This window comes from Gavia stellata, chromosome 6 (assembly GCF_030936135.1).
Source record: "Gavia stellata isolate bGavSte3 chromosome 6, bGavSte3.hap2, whole genome shotgun sequence".
NCBI classification, from domain to species: Eukaryota; Metazoa; Chordata; class Aves; order Gaviiformes; family Gaviidae; genus Gavia; species Gavia stellata.
The window spans coordinates 1,197,056-1,221,087 of record NC_082599.1 but is presented as its reverse complement, the minus strand read 5'-3'; the positions used below and the strand labels follow the sequence as shown (position 1 = coordinate 1,221,087).

Below are 24,032 nucleotides of genomic sequence, written 5' to 3'. Positions count from 1 at the left end.
ACCATATCAACAAACATAGACAGGACGTAGAATCCACTCGCTTGGACCTTGTAGAAGCTTCATATTTCTACAGAACAAGAGATCTGAAAATAAAACTATTATCATTGACAGTTACAAGAATTCATATAAAGCAGTGCAAAACCAGGATAGCAACGCCTCGATTGCTGCTCACAACCTTGAAAAGTCACAGGCATGAAAAGTGATCTTACAGGTTTTCAATACGTAAAATAATCACTTTGATAATCTTTTAACGGTAGATGTGAAAGAAGTCTGTCTTATCCTCAGTGATGCTCACAGAAAAAAATTTATGTCTGTATCTGTATCAACACAGATGGAGTTCTTCTAAAAGCTGAAGAGTATATCATCACATAAGGTTTCTTTTGACCAAAAGAGACAAGACACTTAGAATTAAAACCGTGATGATGACAGAACCAGATCTGTGCACAGACAAATGCAGAGGCTGAACACAAGAGTTTTCTCAACTCCAGCAGTAACAATGCCTCACTGGAAACGATTAAGAGGTCCGTGTAACATTTCCGATCATGATAATATATTCAGCTGCAACTCATACCCAAATCAGAGTCCATAAGGACAGTAGGCAATCTACAAGAACACACACATGCATGCAAGGCAAGGGCTGAAAAGAAGAGTACAAGCTTCAGGGAGAACAGAATAGGCAAGTATGGAGAGAAAGATCAACTTTCCTTCTCCCCATTTTTAATTCATGGCTTTGAAGTCCACCACCAGGTGTTTGGGGATTACTTTTATTTTACTTATTGCTTTACTTCACTTATTCAATTAGTTTTTACTACTTACTTGTTAAAACACATAAAGATATCTGTCTTTTCTTTTGTCCCACAAAAAGAGATGACAAAAATCTATTACATTTAAGGAAAAAAAAAAAGAGCTTCTGGGATAGCCCACAAGACAAGGACACACATGAACACATTCACGGCATTGCTATGAAAACCCCAGAAAGCCGCAGCACCCTGTGACACCCAGTACTTCATGTGACTTACCAGCAGGCCAGAATACAGAGCCCAGTAAAGAGGATGATGGGAATGGGGTAGGAAGCACACAGCAGCCCGTGGTTGTAGAACGCCCGCGATATCCTCTCGCGCAGTTTTTCAGTCAGGGTCATCCTCAACTGTCGTCACCTAGTTGCCATCCCGGAATACATCAGGGGGTCGGGCAATTCCAGCATGTGCAACGCTTCAGCAAAGGCACTGTATCCAGCTAGAAATTGGGAAGAAAGAAAGAAAGCTCGTGAGAAAAATAAATAAATAAAAGGAAAAGAAACATTACCAACTTGTTTTAGAAAGACTTCCAGCACTGTAACTCCTCAGAAGAAAAGGGAGAAGACGACACCACCCACCGAGCACTTGTTATGAGCCTAGAGGCAATTTGATCAAATTATTGGGTTTTGCCTAGAGGAAGGAAGGGCAGAAAACATAAGCAGAGCCTGAACACCAGCCGAACAGACATCAGGCACCGCTGCTGTGAGCTGCTGGTCAGAGAGAACACGCAGGAACGGAGCTAGGAACCAAACCGTCTGAAAGGAAGGAAGAAAAGGAGCTTAGCAGTAAAAGAATTAAGCAGTACTCCGAGGAGATGCCAAAATGCCAATTAGAAAAGAAGGATTGAGGCTAGCTGTCAGCAACGTGGTCTTAAGGGAAGTGCTCTTGGACACCGACTGAAGCACTTTCAGTGCTTGAACTATTAGCAACACACCAGTAACAAGAGAAGAGAGCAGAGCAGGCATCACAGCTCAGACAATCTAAAGAAAGCTATTTTTGCATGGGGAATGAGGGAGGGAAGCATAAGCAGCCACAGTTCAGAGGACTAAGCCAGAGTACACTACACAGTAAAATAAACCAAGGCAGATACTTCTCGTCAAAATGTATTTTGACTTGACTGTAAGACTTACGACTAGGCTGTCTGCCAAGTGCAAACTGAATTGCAGATGTCAGAACTGGTCCGCTTAACCTTGCAATTTGATTTACAAAGTATAAAAAAATGCAATATAAAAAGCCCTAAGAAAAGATTAAGACAATACATTAAAATAAAGTGCAAACCAAGTTTCTAGGAAAGATGGAGCAGAAGAAACATTCCCTCTCAACTTTTTTTTTTTTTAAATCTCAGCCTAAATGCAAAGCACATGGTTCACAACAGTGTACTCAGACATGAAAGGCTTGAATGCAAGACAGATTTTTTCCTACAGTTCAAAGCTACGATTATCCAAGATTTTTTATCTGAGAGGAAATACAGACATTTTTCCTGGCTTCTCCAGAGTAAGACTGGGACAATAAGATACCCACAGCATATGAAGTAAGTCATTTTGTCCACAGGAAAACACCATTAATGATTGCACCAGAGAATTCAATACAAGACCTAAACCCAGGCTACTCATTAAAACCAGCTGGTCGTTTGACATTTTGAACAACTCACCTTCACCATCTTAAATAGAAAAAACACTAGAGGAGAAGGTCTGATAGGTTCACACAGGCAAGAAATCCACTAAGGGTTTTTATACACATCTGGCGTAGGAATTCCGTAAGCCTCAAACATTCAGAAGCTGGGGGCGGTATCAGAGGTGCTGTTTTGGTTTATATTCTTTCCTCAGCATCCACTTTCAGCTATATGGGAGAGAGCATATGGGGGAAGACAAACCCTAAGTACAGCCATTATGCTTTTAATTTCAGATTTAAGTCTATTTAATGCCCACAGGACTATTTTAGAATGATCTACCTAATTCCCCCCCCCCAATGCAACTAAAAATAATCAGATTTTGAGCAACAGAAGCACCAGTATATTGACCTAACGACCAAATGGAAAACCTGGATAAATATTTTTGCTCATACCTTTTAGCAAGGCACTACATCTTTCCGTAAGAATCAGTATCACTTTCTTAGTCATAGGCAATTTCAGTTTGCCTGCAGCCCAGCACCAGCGCAAAGGTTCCAGGATTTTGGGAGAGGGGAGGGATGAGAAGTGTGCTCTTGCTGCCTGGAGACCTATAGCCAAAACGCTATATATCGCATTCATGCGGAACAGAACGGTTTTATCTTATAGTCGCACAGAAAACCTAAAATATGGTACCCCGCAAAGGAATAGACACAGGGTATATAAGAACACACTTAGAAGTTGTAGAGATTATATCAGGAAAAGCTTGATTTTTAACCTCTAGCTTGTTTTGGTCCAGTGGCAAATTATGACCTGTTCAAATCAAGTCCAAGGCAAACGTAAAAAAAGACAATTAAAAAAAAAATTTAAAAGGGTGCACTGAAGTCACCAGAAATGCTGACTTTCTATTCTAGGTCTCAGGAGAGAATAGAAAAATGAACAAAATTTAATTTAAAATTTCAATGACAAAGCCATCTTCCAGAGCTGTTCACAGAGTGGGAAATAATGCAGAAAATCCCTGCATAGACAAGCCTACCCCTCAGAACAGACCACTGAAAATAATAATCCAAAAATACTTCGAATAAATTGCAGTAATTGAACTCTAAATTCACAGTCTGCGTTACCAGACTTGGAAAGGAAGTTGCAAACAAGTATATTGGAACTGAAACATTCAGGGCTTCATCCCGCTGGTGATTTTTTTCAGCGTGAGTGTTGCTAGAGATAGAAAGAATTATGTTGGGACTCACAGACAGATCATATCCCTAATCTAAGGGGAAAAGACAAAAAGCAAATATCAAATAATCCTTAAAAGCAAAGCCAACACCGAGCACACTGCAAAACCTCTGGTTTTCAGCACCCAGACTCCACAGCTGTCCCATTGTGACAGAAGATCTTGTGACAGGACGCAAACTAACCTGATTGCCCAGCCTAAGCAAGCAGAGAGGGGAAAAAACGAACATGCTTCATATCAGCCCCATTTACATCAGTAATAAAGTTTATGAAAGCTGCAAGTACAAGAATTGGAATTACGAGAAAATCTTCAAGCACTAAGCAGTCACAGAAGGAGGAGGGAGGGGGCAAAAATCCCCAAATTTAGACTACTTAAAAATTCAAGTGGATATACAGAACACACACAACATAAAGCATGGGCGAAAAGTGAAGGAAAAATTCTCATCGGTAAGAGACGGCATCACCGCGGCAGCATTCAGAACAAAGAAGGTTCGGACACTGCGCTGGCAAAGCGGGGCCACTTCTGCTTCCCCTGCTGCCTTCTGCAGGCAGCTGGTCTTTGGCCTGGGGCAGACCTCGAGAACCAGTTTCCTCACATGCTGGGCAAACGCCATCCTGGCTCCATCCCACATTTCAAGGATGTGGCATTTGATTCTCCACCTTTACCTTAAAGTACAAATAAACTGCCATTTCTGATGCACGCAGGTCGCTAGAGCAACAGCTCCTCCCTGTAACTAACCAGTGACCTGGGTGTCCACAAAAACTTGGGTGTTGCAGTCTAGAAAGAAAAGACCAAGCAGATCTGACCTTGCTGTAGGGCTGGGTGTCAGGACTGGACCATCCCTTCCGATCCCTGTTCTGTGAGTAACTCGGGAACAAGACATACCTTCCACTCCTGTGACTGGCTCTTTGACCAGCCTCGCCTTCTAACAGCAATTTTAGTTATTAGCATCGCACTGGGAACCGTTTCTGCTAATTGCAAAGAGGAAAACTTCATATTCACTTGCTTCACCTGATGTGAAACATCAGCATGCATTAAGAAAACATTAAGCATTCCAAAGCTAATATTTGCTTATTAGTTTCTTTGGGGTTGCATATTAAACTCTGAAATCTTTATTAGCTTTATGCTATGACAGTGCTCATAAAAGTTAAAAGCAGGAACCAGGCCTATTCAAAGTCATTTTTGCAAACAAAGATTAGCTATCTCAAAATAAGCCCTCTGATTTCAGAACAAATGTTAAAGGAGAATCCATTCAGACTATTTCTTTCCTTTTGCACGACTGCAAATCCAAGACAAAGTTTGACTGGAAACAAGAGGACATCAGGACGTTTCCTTAACCTTGCAACACCGTATGTCACATTTCTGGTTCACTTCAGGTACAAGAGACAGGTACACAATGAAGTTCAGAGACAGATCACAGGAAACGCAAACAGCAGGCTTGAAAGAGCAAGGTTTGGCTTTTAAAAGTCTCTTAATTTCCAAACTAAGTTACACATCAAGCAGTTCCTTAGACTCTCTAGTCATTCCTTCCATTCACAGACGCGTAAGACTTTATTACTGCCAGGATTGCACAAATTCAGCTATACACGAGTGTGATTTGAGTTAAGATGCTGTCTCACACACACACATCCAATTCCCACGTTTCATTTAGCCGCAGCACTTCCCATGGTAACTACTACCCGAGGGCTGGCTGGTGGAGCGAGGATCGGGCCCTGTGGGGGGAGCGTAGGTCCGGGAAGGACACCCTGCACCGAGGTTACTCATCCACGCCTCGAGAAACAGGTTTTTCAGTGCAGCCTCGCAAACGTTTCACATGAGAGGCAACACAATGCTAAAGCCACAAATTTGTCACAAAGCGGCAACTGGGTGCTGCAGCAGTGCTGCAGATAGAAAACAGAATTCAGATTATAACAAATTCACAACAACGCCTGGATAGCTGCAGAAGAGTAAATTAATCTACCTTGTAAACAGAATCTTTTCTCCCATTCTTGTGTTACACAGAGGAGAAAAAGCAATTGCTGAAACAATCCAATTGCCGTAGTCTAACTGGTAATTTGCTGCAAACCACAGCAGACTACATTGTCTACAGGACTAAGTACGCTTTACAATCAGCGTGCTACGGACATGCACGCACACCACAGCTCGGCTGGTGAGAAGGTTCTGAACCAAACCCTAAAAATATTGATAACCTGCGACTAGTTGATGTGGTAGCACAAGCCAGGTGAATGCGAGACGCCAGAGCCAGATCCTTCATTGCCGCCCAGCATCCCTCACTGCCGTGCCCACAGGAGCTGTTCTGCTAACTCCTCCAGAGAGTTTTCAGACAGCCTGGCTGTTAGGCCACACAGGTCAGAAAACCATTGAAGCCCCTTCTCTCACCCATAGACAGAAAGGGAAATACAACGAAAAACTGATTTTTTTTCCTGACACCATGTTATACACCACATCTTTGTACTTTTTTGGGTGTACTATATCCTCTGCCACACACAGACTTACAAATGAGGTTCTCGAGTAGCCAAAAGCTCTTCTCATACATAATGCTGCAACTCTGGAAGAAGGGCTTCTACCATTTCATCGAGAGAAAGCACAATCGTTTATTTGCCATTCATTCACAACACAAGACAGGCAGAGAGAATATTAAATGCCCACAACACTTCCAGAGCCCCAAGGCCACCTTTTTCAAGCTGATCCTTACTCTCATTAGAAAGTGTGCCATGTTATATACCACTTGATTCATAATATACCCCATGCTGACTATTGTCATAAGATAAAGCAACTTTTCAACCGGAATTAAGCACCGGCATCGGCGCTTAACAACACTGCATCGTGCCACCTGCGGCCCGCCTCGCCAGCCTTCCCTTGCCGCTCCCTCAGCGTACGCCAGCACAGCAGCTCTTCACCCAAATCCCTCATAAAAACCAAATCTCGCTCACCGAAACTTCTAGCTAGCCGACAGTAAGTCAGGCTCTTCTATTTCCCACCTGTCCAAGAGCTGAACAGATGATCCACTTTCTACTTCCAAAGCTTTTCTCTAACGAGGAGCGTGTGGTGGCCAACTCTGCACCAGGTAACGAAGCTGCACTGAAGCTGAACCCAGACAACTTCCCCGACATGGCAGCACAGCGGAGGTTGGCAGGGACCTCTGGAGATCACCCAGGGTGACCCAGGGCAGGTCGGTCAGGGCTGTGCCCGGGCAGGTTTCGAGTATCTCCACCGATGGAGACTCCACAGCCTCTCTGCAACTGGTTCCGGTATTCAACCACAGTAAAAGAGCAGATGCCAAGGTCTTCTCCAGAGGTTAGTCCCCCGGCACGTTGTATAAAGCCTCTACACAGAAAGACTCGCACCGCCACCTCACACACGCAGCAGTGTTCATTAAACAGACATCGAATCAGTCTTAATATGCCACTTTTGGTAGCCCACTATATGGTTCTACAAGCCTCACTAAGGTTTAAGAAATATAGCACAAGATCTCTATGTACAGACAGCAGCTTTCTCATCCCCACCTGTACCAGCACATGAGGTTTGCAACGCTCAGACACAGGAAATGTTAAGAGGCTGTTCTGGTTCTTCCTAAATGAGCGTATGACCAAGAGTGTCCAAACTAAGCTGATATTCAACTGTGCCTCAAATGCAAGAAGAAAGAGATGGCTATTCCATAGCATTATGGATGCTGGAATGATTATACTTTCTTGGAAAACTCCTACAGTTGCTCTAGTTTGCTGGCTCTGCTGCAAATTCTTACAAAAAACAAGACTGACCAGCAAAGGAAGAAACGTCAAATTTCTTCTTGCAGGAAAAATAACCTCAAACTAACAGATGCTGAATGATACTACTTTTCCCAAGACAAAAGCTTTTATCTCACTTAACAATAGTTACATGTTCCAAATTCTTTACATTTCTGCCTGAAAGCGTTTTACAGCCTTTACAGAAAGCCTTCCTTTACCACTGAAGGGCAGGAAAATGCAGCTTTCGTATGTAGAGAACAGCAGCTCAGACAACACAAGCGCACTGGAAGCTTAGAGGCAAAATTATCCAATGTATGAAAACTTTTCCCTTTATAATAAACAGCAACCTGTTTTACTGAAGTATATTCAACATCTCAGTTTTCCACAAAATGTTCTTGAATCAGGCCTTAGCGGTAGGTAGTCATAAAAACATTACTGAGCACTAGAAGGGGGGGGGGGGGGGGGATATATATTAAAAAAAAAAAAAAAAAAAAATTGCTGTTCTGTAGTAATTTTTCTTTCACTTCAATACATAAAATAATTTGCTCCGTCTTGTTGCCTATAGCAAAGTCCTATACCTAAACTTTCAACATGACTTTTCACCTAGCATTTTCCATCTCAAACACTGAGCTTGGTTAAGTAGGAACAGATCCAACATGGTTCTTCTGTCCCCCCAAAGCACAGCATCTCCCCCGGGACCCAACACTTCAAACGTATGACCCGTCTCTCTGATGTACCTGTTCTTTAGGAGGGGAACAACACATCATATTGCTGTAGCAGCCCCAGATCAGATGCAGAATTTCAGAAGCTTTCCTGCCAAGGCTGTGTATTTGGGGAAGGAAAGGGGAGGAATGAATGGGAAAGAAGAAAGTTTATTACAAATCAGGATTTATAAAGGTCACTCAGTCGCTCTCTGCTGTTGTCAACAGAGCAGATCAATTTGACTGCTGTTCTCTCAGCATCCGTGGGCAAGGTGGGTGTATGGACCATTAGCAATAATTCATCCTCCCAATGCCGCAGTCATTTGCCACATATCCATCAATCCAGCACAGGCTCCCCCGAGGCAGCAGAATCAGCAGGGCAGCCTCCTGCCTTCAAAGGTATCATAAAAGAAGTGCAGACAGCAGGACTGACGCTGCTAGAGACAAAATAAGCCAGCCTACTTCAAATTTGTACTGCCAAATGAGAGAAATTTTGACTTGGGCTCCAGTTAAGATCTTGAGCCACAGAACAGAGGGTCCATAGAGGACAATGCCTCTTTCATATCCATGTGCCACCTCCTTCACATGGCAGCAGTTCTACAGCCTAGGGGGATATATACACACACACGTATGGCTACAGGTATTTCGTGCATTCCTGGGCTATGCCCAGGACACACAAAGCAGAAAAGCAGGAGTGATCGCTCATACTGAGTCTACTGTCCGACTCAGAGTCTCTACTCAACCTGCAAATGTCTCTTTCACATCTTTTCAGTCCTCACTACAGCTACGATTTCATGACAATGCCAGAAACTCTGCACCACAAACACCTGCCTGAAAACAAGTGAAATTAAAAAGTTTCCCTGCAGATGCAGAAAATAGCCAGATGTTAGATCATTCACACACCAGCTAAGAAAAAGAACTATTTTCTTGCCCTTTGTTGGACTGCAGAGGTGCTTTATACCCCTGAGATGCTGGAAGCTCTCACTGCTGTGATCCCCTCCGTAAGATGACTGGTGTCAGCTGCTGCAGGAGCTCTCTCACCCCAGCATGAGCAAAAGGGAGAAGGGGAAGGAAGAGAGGAACAGACCTCGGGAACACAATTCTCCCACTCTTCAGCAAGTGTGGATTCTCCTCCAATGAGGGCCAGGGATGAAGCATTCTTCTGAAGACTTCAGAGGTGGGAAAACAAGAAATATGCTCGAGACACTAACCTCCCTTCATAGAAACTCTACACAATCAGCTCTAACACCAAGTTCCTATTCTCCACTTGCATTCCCATGAGAAGAATGAAGGGCTTTGTGCTGTGAAAGGACACAGCGGTCACAGGCAACAGAATACTTCCTATGGGAAAATCATGACCAGTGCACCAACCTCCTGGAGGCTGGTGTCTGGAATGGGTTAATCCTGACACCACTCTTTCAGAAACAAGGCTCCAGAACAGCCTGTATGTTCTCAGTGAGTATTCTTCATAGAAGAGTACTTTTCATATCCAAAAAGTAGAAACTCTTCAATAAATTAAATTTCAGGCTGCATTCCCTCCATTCCAGCTATATAGCCAAAACAGTATTTAAAGCCTGAACTGAGTTTTTGAACCAGATTTCAATACACAAAACGTGCATCTAGCGCAGGATAACCAGGCACATGCATCCTCAGCGCAAGTCCCACCTTCCTCTGGTCAGAAACAAGCCAGTTCTGGCGGGAGCTGAACCTTTAAGCTCTTAATAGCACAACATTGCGTTGCGTTGCAAGGATCAAACATCTCCAACACACCCTTCCCTTCCCATTTATCCTTCTCTGAAGGCACCTCAAAGCTCTTTGCACCGGTCTAACATTTGGACTGTGTGCTCTAAACGTGCTTGGCAATCCATTTCCCTCAGTAAAAAAAAAAAAAAAAAACAAACCAACAAATAAAAGCATGTTTGCCAGGAACTGAAGAGGTTTAAAGATCAAGAAGTTACACACATCTTGATGCAAAATTCTATACAAATTAACGGTTAGCCACTCACTTCATTCTCATCCTTTTTCCCCATTTTCCTCCCCTTACAATAGTAATTTACATTTTGAGACTTTAAAAATCCAGAAGTTATCTGAAACAGACCCCATTTTACAAGTGGTATTTCACTCATTTCACAAATTTTTAATCATATCTTGAAATGCGTGAGTAGCAACGACAGAGAAATGCTGCCACAAAGATTCAAAAAGAAAGCACTTAAATAATCTTAACATCACAGATAATGGTTGGATTTGATGATCCTAAAGGTCTTTTCCAACCTAAATGATTCTATAATACACTACCTGCTACTAAAGAAGGGACTGACATTCAAAATAAGTTTCCAAACCTGTTTTCAGGACATGTTTTGGACTCTCCTGCCACAAGAGAAGAACCTCAGCTAAACTCCTGCTTAAGAACAGGAATTCATTGAATGTAGTTTCTAGCAAATGTCCTTTCTTGCTTCCTAAAATACTTCCAACAGTGTTAGACAACAACTTACTGGTGTGGATGAAATGACAGGATGTTCCACGTGAAGAACCATAAAATACAGAAGTTTGGGATATGTAACAAAAATAGAAAGTATCCAGATTTAGAAAAACCCCACAACTTCAAAGTTCACTCTTCTTTTTGCATCCAGCCAAAGGAAGCTGACTCGCTTATTAAGTATATTGACAGCTTACCAAACACAAGAAACCATTTCCCAATCTCTTCTTCCTCACCAGAGTTCTTGCCCAACCTAGTTCTTGTTAGCAACGATCTGGTCTCCCCCGTCAATTTACGACACAGAAAGAAACATGATCATATGAGACAGCTTCTCCCTTAAAATACGGGTTTAGCCTGTTTTAGCAGTATTTATTACAATTTCAGAAATATTATTAGTATATACCTCACGCAGGGCAAGTGATGGAGATACGCCATAGAAAACCCGCAAAATTACTTAGGACAAGGGTTAATCTAGAGAAGAAGAGGTACAGGACATAAATCATGGACAGAATCCCCAGTTCAATTTCCACTTTTGGCACTAAGCTGCTGAGCAGATTTTGAACAAAAGGCTTGTCCTCTCTAGACTCATGTTTCCCTAGTCTGTAAAAGGAAAGTAAATTATACTGATTACATTAAAAAAATATGGTTAAATATAAAGCTAAGAATCACAATTCAAAAGCTGCTACTGTAAATATTAGGAAGATATGCATCAAACTCTTACTTTCTTCAGTGTCACCAGAACGTGCTTTCCTAACAAGCATGCCAAGCAGTGTGTCAATTCTCAGCCAGATAAAGCCTGTGAGCCCTCCAGAAAGCAGCTGCTTTGTCTGTCAGTGAACTATTCAGAGGATTTCTAGCTAAGGTGGATTTTTTCCACAATACCAATGTATCACCTGCAACTGAATTTTAAATGTGCAACCACAATGCTATATTTCTCCCAGGCCTTAGGCAACTGAGTACTAAACTCCTACTCTAATGAGATAAGAAGGCAAAAGAGACAAATCAGATTGCAGTGTTTGGCTTTTAATTTAATTCTTGAATTTTTTACTACAGAAAATAGACATTTACTTACATAAACAGAGTCCACAGTTATAACGCTATAATTTAAAACTACCAGGAGTTTTGGAAAGGATATAAACTCTCAGGTGCCATGCAATACACAAACATTTAAACAATGGTCATTAGAACGTCTTTTGAAAAAGACTTCTTCAAATGCCTCGGAAACCTCCTCCACCATCTATCAGCAAAGACCATACTGAGCTGTAAAGTGCAATTCTTTCATTTTATCACGGAATTTACTGAGTTCAGAACTCACCGCCCAACGCGTTTTTCACTTCTCTATCAATAAGATCAACACCAATTAATTCAGTCCCCTAAAGGTTCCTCCCACATTATTTTTGCTGTATGGTTAGTTCTGTAGCTAGCACCTTGACAGCCAAGCCCAACACAGGTGTTGTGACTTTAGTACACTTCTCCCTGCTGATGCCATCATGGCAGGATGTACAGAACCAGGCTGTAGTGTAATTCCTTAAAAGGTTCAACAGAAATAAAAAAGAACAAAGATTTGAGCTATCATCTGGTTAGACAGCATTAGGTCTGATTTCCTTCATGTGTGGCATCACCTCAATGGGATCAGACCTAAGCGGTACTTGAATTAACCCCGTATTTAAAACCCCCAACAAGCAAAGCACAGAGAAGCAGGTTTGGACAGTGGCTCTGCTTTTACCAGAAAAATCTCATTTGACAACTAAAGTTGTATCTTTCCAGGAATGACAGAGTCCAAAATAAAAATCCACTGCTTTGCGTAACAGCAAAGGAGAAGAAAACAGTGGGGGAAGACTACATAAAAACAAATGTGTTTAAAAAGGGGAATTAGAAGACCAAAATGTTTGGAGGTGACAGAGGCTATTTGGAGATAATACATGGGAAGTTCAGAAGAAATGCCTATCACATATTAAAAAAATGCAGTGAAGAGTTGAAGATGTGTCCAAATGAAGAAAATAAGGAGAGGTTCTTGCACACCGTGTATGAGAACATTACACAGCAAGTCAAAAAGGAGCCTGAGGAAGAAGGTGCTGGGAAGAGGAATAAGAACCCATACTAAATGCTAATTCAGATACCACGAGCAGCAAGTCCGCCAGAGAGTCCATAGGGCCAATAGGTGATCAGGATATAGAGGGAGAACACAGAAAACCAAAAACCATAGAAGAAAAGCTAAATAAAATTTGAATTTATCTTCACAGAGGAGAAGTTACAGGAGGGAGGAAGCTTCCCTGCTGAAATCCTCCTAGGAGGCACATCAGGCTCTATCACAGACCGGCGTGTGTCAGCCAAGGGGTTACAGGACGAGGCATTGCACCAGACAGGGTCCCGGACCAGAGGGTGTTATTGCAAGAGACCCAGAGGAACTCCACCACCAAACAGCCAAAGTAACGTGTAACCTTTTGTCCCAATATGGTTGCTCAAAGGTAGGAAGTATTCTTCCCACTTTTACTAGGGAATATCTGGGAAACTACAGATCACTAAGGCAGATATTCTAAAGAAATCAGTAGAAAATAGCAAACAATTGTTTGATGGAAGGAGAGTTACCACACAGCGAGGAAAACTCAGCTTCACAAATCTGTTAGCCTGGCTTCTCCAGAGCAATAAACAAGCACGCAGAGCGGAGATCCAATTTAGAAAGTCCGCCTAGACTGCTAAAAATGAGTTCAGGAAAACTTCTTACTGGGGACTTCCAAAAACCTACGTTGTCATGCGATAAAGGGGGAGGGCCTTCATATGGCTAGAAGTTGATTATGAAATTAAAAAGGATCTTAACAAATGTCTGATTCTATTAAAAAAGGGAGGTAATCGGGCAGTCCCACAGGGAACTGTGCTGTTTGACATAGTCACAATTCCCCTGGAAAAAAGGTGCAGCGTTGACATAAATAACACTTCTAGTTCTCTGTTATTCATGGTGGCAAAGATCAGGACGACTGAAGAGTCAGCAGAAATAACTCCACACCAAGTGAGCGGGTAACAAAATGAGAGGTTTAACTAAATTTAACAATGCAATGAACGGTATGTCATGTATATGAGGAAAATAACGTTCCATACACAGGAATGCATTCTCAACTGGCTATCACCACTCACAAACAAGATCCTGGTGTCCTAATCGTTAATTCTCTGAAAATGTGAACTCGATGCAGTCAAAAAAAGCAAATTGTATATTAGGAATTGTTAAGAATGGAATGGAGAACAAAGATAAATCATTACATTAATATGTAAATCTGTGCTACACACAGTTCTCGTCATTCTTCCTCTTCCTCGTCATCTGAAAAAGGATGAGCAAGAGAACTAGAAAAGGTAGGGAGAAGTTCAACAAGGTTGATCGAAGATATGGAGCAGTTTCCATAAACCAAAGAAGTATGGGGAGACTTTTCAAGCTGGAAAAGATATTATCAGCAAATGGACACAACAGACCTCTTTAACAGAGATGATCTGAGGAAACTGAACAGGGGAGGGCTGCCTCTTGCAGTATAGGAATAATTCAGCATCAAACCAAACTACAAAGTAGCAGCTCAAAATAAACACACAGTTAAGCTGTGGAAATCTTTACCCCAGGACATTGTCTATGTCACGTGGGTTAAAAAAGCAAGCGGACAAATTTTTGGAAGAGCGAGCCGTGAAGCACCATTCAGCGCCAAGCCAAGGCATTCCTCTGGCTCAAGGAGCCCCTCAGCTACAAGCCCCTTCTCCCAAACACCGCACTGGCTGCCAGCATCCAACGTACTCGCGTACTCGCCTTGTTCGTACACTCTTCCCCTGTACTGAACGCTGCCCACACTCAGAAACCAGATACCAACCTAAACAGGCCATCAGTCTGACCCAGCAGCTGTCCTTATGCAATGCATCTCACGTGATCACTTTTGGAATAATCCGCTTCTTTTTGTTTATCAATGTAGCCGCTTTACGACAAATGGCTAGGGAATGACTTTCTCCTAAAAATACCAAAAGCCTGATGCAACACCCACATGCAATTACGTGTCAGAGCTTTACCATTAAATCCACCTTTCACTTCAACAAGAACGTGCTGGCCTGTTGCAGTATGCCCCGGCTCAGGAGCCAGGCGCAAACACTGAGGAATTCGATCAACTTTTCACTCCTTGGCTGCTCGGGAAGTTCCTGACTCCAGCTGTAGAGAAATTAATTCCAGGATGCAAACAGTCACCAACAAAGAGCATCTTTGATCTTTTTTAGGATAGACCTTCCCTATATGAATGCACTGATCAAGCATCTTAAACCTGCATTTTAAAATTTCTGAAGTGCGGAGAAAACTAATTTCCATAAAAATAGGACAGACTCCAAGTGCTAATCAGGTGTTATTTACCTTCTAGGTCTTAATCAAGCTCCATCGCTGTAACTGTGCATACATTTGTACTTCCTCCTGAACACAACGTTATCCGCTTGGCTCTTTCTGTAACAATCACTGCAGCCTGCGTATCATTGCAGCGTTTTATGCAAGACTTCTGAGAGCAGTACACAAACAGCTCACCCTGCACAGACCTGCAATACGCTGTCTTCCTCCTACGGCTGCTGTTTCTTCTAATGACATTTTCTAAACCCCTCTGCAAGATCAAGTTTAATGTCTTAGCCCATGCCTTTTGTTTGTCATATATATATAGAGAGAGAGAGAATGCTTTTGGATGTCATTCATGAAGTGGTAACTTTGTCAGATCCATCCTGTCATTTCTGAAAAGTGTCCAAGTACTACATACATTACGGACTAGCAATAAAGAGTCAAAACCTCCCCAAAGCTGCCCTCACACCCCACTAAAGCATGCAAATTGAAAAAAAGAAAATCAAGATAAACACTTCAGCATAACCATGACAGCTTTCTGTGAAGCACACAAGGCCAGACACGCACTTTTGCACCAAAGGACATCATCATCATCTTCCATTTCATGTGCCTCATCCTGTCTGTAACTGCAAGGCAGGCTGCCCTTCGCCTACACCGTTTATCCTGCCCCAGCACTCACCCAGTTGTGGTCAGAGACCCGCAGCCCAGAACAAACCTTGTTGGTAATTACAGCTCACGTGTGAGAAATGGGGTTAGAAGGGGCTTTGAGGGCTCCAGATCTGCCCCTCGCTCTGAGCACTGTGAGTTATGCTCAGACTATTCCCAACAAATGTTTATTCATCTTGTTCTTCAGCATTTAGTTGGAGACTCCACAGCCACCCCAAGCAACATACTCTAGTACTATGCTTTAGATCAGGGGTTTTTTAACATTTTACCCATGTCCCTCCCCACTATTTAAACCTGTACTTCCATGCTGTTCTCACCGGGCACGGAGAGCAGGACAGCTTCAGCAGCAGTACTTGTCAAAGTAAATCCCTTGAGTCTCCCCTCAGTCTTCTCAGGGCACACAGCTTTCCCTGATCACGCTTTCCAGAGACCAACTGCTCTGCTTCGTAGTCTCTCCGCTTGGTTCATGTCACTTTTCCAGTGTCATACCAAAAGCAAGTCATGGGGCGTCCCAATGAAGCTTTACCGGCACTGGGTGGAATGGAAGGATTGTGTCATAACCTGCAGTTTATTTTCCGGTTTATATACCCAAACAAAACTTTGGCCTCCCCTCCTTTTCCCACAGGAGATCACTGGTCACCAGTGTGGGTGAAAAGGTTCCTTTAAGTCTGGATTATATCTAATCAATTATTCCAATGCCTGCAGCTGATTATTTTTGCTTGAATACAAAACCTTACCACTGTCCTTATTGACCTGTAGCCTATTTTTCAGGCAACATTTAAGCCATCAAATCCATTTCTCAATTTTTAATCCTGTCATATAGCACATTTGCAGTCTTTCCCAGCTTCACATCGTCTACAACTTTAATATGCGTAGTCTGTGCACACCACTCAAATCACGAATGAAAACCCAGAGCCTCACCGTAACCCTCTCAATACAGCCTTCCGTTCCAACGGGGTCTTTACTGGTACTCTCAGTGTGTTTATTTAACCAGGATTGTATCCATCATATAGCGGCACCTTCTTGGGTTTTAGGGTTTTGTTTTTTTTTTTAACCTTACCTACTTGAGAATCTTATGAGGACAAAAATCAAAACCTTACTGAATGCAAGATAAACGGAAGCTTTTGTTTCTGCAGCCAGAAACAGACCTGATGTCTTAGCCTAGAAAGAAGTAAGCTTGCTTTGCCAAGGAAATACCTGTGGCAAACCAGCACCGGCTGTTACCTGCTCCCTGTAATCTTTCAGCTGCTTACAAATCATTTGACTACCTGCTGCAGGATTTTAAGATGACTACTACTCTCCTTTCTCTTCTTCCCACTCCTTCACCTACACAAACTGCTCGGTCTTCTCTAGTCTTTCAAAACATCACCTATTTTCCATTTCTCAAAAGACGCCTACTAAAGCTTTTAAGGTTGGGGTTTTTTTTAAGTCTGTACTTTAAGTACATAAACGAAAATATCTCACTTAGATGACTGCTTGCAAACCTGCTCGCTCTTTAATCTGTCACCAGCATTAGTCGCTCGCTGGCTGACTTTGGTCTTCAGTAAGAATCAACTACAAAAGATATTGAAAACTTTCCTTCCAGTGACACTGGACAGCAAGTTTGCCTCTCTGTTCTTTCCTCCATCATCTTCTTCATAGTAAAACATCCACAGAGTAATTTTTGTATCCCGTGATGGCCTCCGCTAGTCTGGTTTGATTTCTATCTTAATTCTTCTTACGTGGTCTTGCTACTCTTCAAATGAAAAATGGAAGCACCTCTGGGTTTGAATAAGCCACATACTGCAGGAGCGATGAAAGCAGTGTTTGTGATTAGTACTTTAAGGATGTGATTTCTACCCAGCACTGCTTTTCTAAGACAAAGCTCACATAACTGAGAGGTACCTATAGCAGTCATTTACAATCGCAACGGACCCTCTGGAGATTCACTCTTTTTCTCAACAGTTCTCCAGCTGCAATTACTCATTCACCTCATCAAATAAGTACCTGAAACGAGCGTGACTTCTTTCCTGTTTCTTTATCTATAGCTGGGGCTCCCTTCCCTGCAAAGGATACATTTCCTGGTTCAAAAGTCTCCTTCATGACAGAAATCTGAATTAATGGTTAATGACCTATATTGAAAAAAAAACACCTATTCAATTTAGGCCCACAGGTTCTGACCGTATGGTTTTCAGTTCTATTTCTCAAATAGATGGTCTTGTCTGTATATCTGAATACCACCTTTGACTGCAACTATCTTTTAAGAGATTGTGCCATGATAAATGCTTAACATCCATATTTTATTCAACAGTTTTACAGGGTAGGGAAAGTTAAATTGGACAATAACATTTTCAAGAAGTGCCCCTATCAGGCACTTATTAATATACTCCTCAAAAGGAAACGCAGTTCATTTAGCAGCCCACTACACCGTTGCTTATGTTTAGGCCGCTACTTCAGTCCTGGGTGCTACAGATACAGCGGGTTTCAGAGACCCTTCCCAGCTAAACCACGTCTATGTAAATACTTCTAGCAGACTTCTGCACTTTCCACGTACTGCTCCACTTCCCCACACACAGGCGCAGTCCCTCCACCGCGCAGAAAATGGTTCTGGCTCTGACTTGAACAGAGGAAGGGCAGAAGAGCTTTTTTAGGTATCTTCCTTCTCCTGAAATTTGCATTGCCAGCATAGAGGTTTCAAGCACCTTTTGCATCACCACCGTTTGCATCGCTGCCCCCGCAATCCTTTGAATTTAGTTCAGCAGCTCACTTTGCTGATCTCTCTTGACGCACAGTAATATTATTTTTCTGGTTTACCAAGATCACAGCTTATATTGGGTCACTTGCCTCCTAGAAGAAAATTCCCCCCAAAAAAGCCCCTCAGAAATAGCTTTTGAGTAAGCTACTCCGTCACATTAAAAACACACCCCTATAACAAAGACCAGCTATCACTGGCAGAAGTTTCCTGACTAACTGTAATTAGAGTTGGATCAAACTAAATTTATGTGTTAAGCACTACCGTTTTCCTGAAAAATATGTTGTGGAAACATATAAAACAACAGTCTTCCCACTTCAGAGGGAGGACTTGGTTTCTGTAGTACCGGTTGGGTACCTTCTGACAGCTAGCAAGCGAAGGGATTCTAAAATTTCTGGGTTTGGCAGAAAAACAGAAGTCTACCTTTGGCTCTCTGGGGAAACACACTTCCTTTTCCACACAGACCCTCTCTACAACTCCCAAACGTTAGAGATTCAGTGGTATTTTCACTCTGAACTCTTGAATGCTGGAAGTTTTGGCTGTGTCTGTGATCTAATTAACAGGTATCCTCTCACAGGCAGGATGCTAATGCTGACAGAAATAAGGGAGACAACGAACATGGACAACAAACACAACTCTCACCACTTAGTCCATGAAATAGAAAGCGAAAATTAAGAAGGAAACTTCAGCATCTATTTCCCCACATTATTCCCTCAAAAAAACCCCAAACAACCCAAACCTTTAATCATAACAGTTTTCATTATAAACAAGTAAGTCTGCACTTTAATATCTTTCAGCTTTGAAAAGCGCCCTGAGAAGGCAGAAGGGAAGGCAAGCACCTCTAAGGTGACTCACTTGCACGGGATTGATTTTCAACAGGTTCTAGGTTACAGAAGTAACATTTGGCAAGCCTGAATAATCAAACTACCAGGACTCCCAACATCCGATAAGGGAGCTTTTTGTCATCTCTAGCATCATGCAGAACTAAATATTTTTCTTTCTAATAATCACCAATTAAAAACCCAGGATCGGCAAATCACTGAGCTCTTTCTTCCCAACAGCGGAACAATCCCAAAACTACCCTGTCAAACAAGTCTGAAAGTCTGACTCTGACATTGTCCTTCGAAAACAAACCAACTATTATTCCCGTGGCATCTTTATCACAATGGGCCATACAAGATTAATTCAGTTTTTAACCAAAGAAATGCAACCCTCCTCCCCTCCTCATTCACCACCGCTCTCTCGCTGCAGCTGAAACTCACTCTTTTTACTGGCAGGAGCCTTAGAATTTTATCGTCTTCCCAAGGGAACCCAGTTACGCAGAAAGGACACCGGCCGTTCTGCAACACCAGGACTGTGTCTTCACCTGAGGACACAAATTAAAAGATTCACTTGAAGACAACCACCTTTAAGTCCCTGTTCCTCCACCTTCTTTTTGATATTTTGGTTGTGAGAACTAATAGCTTACAGGCGTTGAAACAGAGGGCTGCACGACCACAGAACTGCCTCGTGTTCCTTAAGACCTTTCTTTCTCGCCCCTTAATGCACCCTAAAAGTTTCAAAGGAATTATAACATAAAATATTACAGCCAAGGAACGCTTGTAAAGCTCGGTCCACATCTACCTCCGGTCTCGTTCTATACTCAAGACCGAGCTCCTCAGGCCAAGTGCTATCGGTTCCTCCTTGCTCGTACAGCACCCAGCACAGAGGAGCGTGCTCCCCATCACCGGGGCTCCGCGCTGACACAGCACGCTGTAAAACGTCTGTCGTAAAATGGGAGAAAGCTACCTGCAGCTCCCTGGAAAGAGAGTCAAGGGAGGCATGTCGGTTCCACGAGCGCGGCACAGAAAGTCGGCCGCAGCAAGAATAGAAAGGAGGATTCCCAGGTCACAAGATCTGCTGAAACTGCTGCTACTCCCCTTCCACTCATTACTTACTATGTTCCGCTATAGACAGGTAAAACTATTTTTGTTCGTCAAGCGGTACCTATTCTAATTTTTTAAACTTCGCTTATCAGAGAGGGAAAAAAAATAAATTACTTTTCTATGCATAATTATACAAACTCCAACAACAGACAGGCCTAGCAACCCACTGAATAAAAATAACATTGAATAACTCAACAGCCATCTTCAGAAAGAGCTTGACAAATTCATTCATCACCGAGATTTTGACACTTAAAAACCTATTTTAATGCTCCTGAGACCAAACTTGATTCTTCTTTGCTCTTTTGTGATGTTTTATTTGAATCACGTTTGGAAAAATAAACAGCATTGTATCAAATTAAGCTTTGTAACTGAAAACACTGAGCAGAATTGTTTTGGTGGAAGGACTCGGGGGCTAACAGCACAGCACTCTACGTGCCATACATTCAGTGAAAATCCCAGGGTGTTTTCCTTTCTTCTGAATTCAAGTCAGCTAATCTCCTTTCTGCGTTACACAACAGCACGTGTAATCCTAAATTTATCACACTAGTAGGCTGTCATAACAGTTATAGGTTTCACAAAGAGTGAGATCATGCCTCGTCTTTGCCCCTTTCATGAAAGGAAACTTAATTTGTCTTTCAACAATCCTGAAAAATAAGCGGATATTGCGTTCAGGAAATTTTGGCATTAAGGCAGTAGTCCTTTTCTCAGTGTTCTCTCAAATACAAAACTACAACTGCACCACTTCAGGATTCAAGAAGTTCCTTGCTCATTATATTAGAAAATAATCTAAAAATGTTCATTCGGCCTCCTATAAGGAAGCCGATTCCCAAATATTAACCAAACTTCAAAGGCTAGGGTGATTAGCCAGAGCGAAGGATACTTGCAGCACCATGCCATCATCACAGAGCAAAGTCCCCCTAAAATCAAAGCAGCGGAATAGTTCCGAAGCGGTCGGCAACTACCTACCGGCGTGCTGAGCAAACCTATTGGCGCAGAGGAGCTTACTCCACATTTCAGTCATTCCCTTTATGTATGCAGTATGCGCTCCTCCTCCTTCTTCTCTACAAAGCAAGTTCTGCTGATTCTACAGCAGAGATAATTAACTCTTTCCTTCATCTCACCCTCTTTACTAGTTTAGTCCCATCCCACCATCTTTCACCCACCAGCCCCACCAAAACTTTCTACGTCCCTCTTTCAGACACATTTCCCCATGCTTTCCCTCCCTTCCCCTCTGCTTTCCTCCAGCACAGCGATACCTCAGGCTGACGACTCGCGGGTTTTCCTAAGCAGTAAACACTGTTTTGATCCCCGTTCCTTCCGAACCCTCCCGCAGGCAGAGCGGTCGCGACTCCAGGCCCTCAGCAGATCCTCTGCACAAGTACCCAACCCCAACCTTTTCCCACAAACACCACTTGTTTCTTCATCCTCAGGCGCCAAGTAGTAAGGTAGCCCCTTCTTCTGCGTATCTCAGGAAAGCACAGCACCTTGCGCTTCGCAAACAAGGAAATTAATCTCTGGGGTTTTTGCTAACACCCACGCTCGCGCTAATTATTAGAAAACACATTCATAAAATAGACTGCCATCCGCAGGACCCCCCCGGGAAGACACCCACCACCCTCCACAGCCAAATCCCCACATCCAACAGGCACCTGAAGCACCACAGGTTGTGAGGCGAGGGGAGAAAGGACCCACCGGGCCTCTCCGCACCTTTGCGCCCCCCAAATCCCTCCCCCCCCCCAAAAAAAAGACACCCACGGGAGGCGGGGAACCCGCCCCCCACCCCGGTTGAGGGGCCTCCCCTCAGGCTTCCCGCCGAGGAGAGGCCTGAAGGCCGCGGTTCCCTCAGCAGCGAAGCGGGGGGGGCTGCGAGGGACCGTTAAACGGCCGTTAAAAAGGGGTGAAGGGGGCGCGCGCCCTCCCCTCACGCACACGCACGCGCGCGGCCGCGCGCGTGCGTGTGCGTGAGGGGAAGGCGCGCGCCCAGGCCCGGCGGGAACCGCGCTGAGGTTAGGGGATGGGGGGGGGGAGGAAATATATCGGTATCCGCCGGGGGACCGATGGCGCTCGCCGCTGCCTCTCACCTCACCGACGGGGAAGCGGTTCGTCCTCACCTCCGACCTTTGACCTCTTCGCGGCCCTGAGCCCGCTTTGTTCTTTAATTATTTTATTTAAATTTATCTTGGGTTTGCGTTTGTTTTAACCCCTTTCCTGACCCTAAACCTTTCCGCTCGGCCCGTTGTTCCCGCTCCGGTTCACCCACCCCCTCCCGCCCTCCCCCCGTTGCCGCCGCCGCTGGGCTCCACGCGCGCGCGCGCAGCGCCGAACGCCGGCCACGCCTCCCGCCGCCGCCGGCGTGGCCACGCCCCCCGCCACCATAACCACGCCTCCGTCTGTATAACCACGCCCCTTGGTTACCAGTCGTCGCCCCTAGCGCTTTGGCCACGCCCCCCCAACGTCAGGCCACGCCTCCCGTCGGGGCGGGCGCGCCACCGTTCACGTGGGAGGGCGGAAGCGGCTCGGTGGCGGCGGGAACACGTGGAGCGGGGATGGCGGCGGGGGGGGTGTCAGACCGGGAGCCGGGGGGTACAGTGGGGACGGCAGGGCCCGGGGAGGGGGGTCCTGACACACAGAGGGGACCGTGGGAGAGGGGGCGGACCAGGCACCGGCCGCCCTGGGGCTCAGAGGGGAAAGCGGAACCGGACCGTGCACCGGGGCTGAGCGGGGGAGTCAGGCGCTGGGAGCCCTGCGGCACAGGGCGGATGCAGGGGGCTGAGAGGGAGGATTGGGCACCAGGAGCCCTGGGGCACCGCGGGGAGAGCGGACCTGGAGGGAGGACCTTGCACCAGGAGCCCTGGGGCTCGGTGCAGGGGATACCGGCGAACGGGATCCGCAGAGCTCCGGGGAGCAGGGGTGGGCCAGGCACCGGGAGCCCTGGGCACAGAGGGGACAGTGGCACATGGCTTGGGCTGCGTTGGGAACAGCTCCCCTGGAAGGAGAGCGAGAGCCCTGTGGAGCAGCGGGGCAAGGGGTAGAGAGGTACCCAGGGGCAGGTGGTATCCGGAGGCCAAGGGCTCCTTTTCCCTCGGGAATGCCCACGCTGTTCCTGCCGGCACGGCCCTGGCATGGGGCGGGATGCCACGCAGCTTGGGCACAGGGTGCCTGCAGCGGCAGAGGGCTTACCCTGTGACACCGCAGCAAAGTCATGAGCGTCTTTTCCCCTGGGTGCCCAAGGAAGCCATGGACAGGCCGAGCTCTGCAGCAAAGGACACAGCAGCTCCGGTGCCGGCAGGGGTGGAAGGGGACAGCGGAAGGCAGCCAAGCTGCCACTGCCCCGCAGTCAGCCGGCCCTGCGCCGGTGCTGCCGGCCCGGCAGTCAGCCCCGGCACAGCTCCCGGCCGCCAAGCATCACTCCTGAAACCCCGGGGAGCCCTGTGAGGAAGGAGGTGGTGTCAGAAAGGAGAGTGGCCCTGAGAAGACAGAGCAAGAAGCAGGGAAGGAGCAGAGGAAAGGAGCAGAAATAGGGCAGGGGAAAGGCAGCCCCTGCTCGCTCATCTCCTGGGGCTGAGCACCCCCCACAAAACGGCCTTTTGCAGGGCCTTTCTTGCAGCTGTCGGGCTCCAATGCTTTGTGACAGTCCCTGCTGCTAGCAGCCCTGCCCAACACCATCGCATCCGACCCTCTCCCAGGGGACCTGCACCCCTGTCCCACCAGTCCCAGCCTTGGTGGGGCCTTTCCCCAGCTGCTGCCCGGCCAAGGCCCCGGGCTGCTCCCGCCGAGGCAATGAAAACCAGAGACAGCATGAACCTCGTGCCAACTCCCACCTGCTTTATCG

General features: G+C 45.0%; 1 protein-coding gene across 1 annotated transcript in view; it reads right to left on the bottom strand.

The window, feature by feature from the left end:
- Positions 1-22,300, bottom strand: part of SCAP (SREBF chaperone) — a 68,137-nt gene extending 45,837 nt beyond the window's left edge. The window contains exons 1-2 of the mRNA XM_059818564.1: positions 22,282-22,300; positions 1,020-1,236 (exon numbers count right to left, since the gene is read on the bottom strand). Coding sequence (XP_059674547.1) covers positions 1,020-1,141 — 122 coding nt within the window. The 5' untranslated portion in view covers positions 1,142-1,236; positions 22,282-22,300. The remainder of the gene's footprint in view (positions 1-1,019; positions 1,237-22,281) is intronic.
- Positions 22,301-24,032: the final 1,732 nt, after the last annotated feature.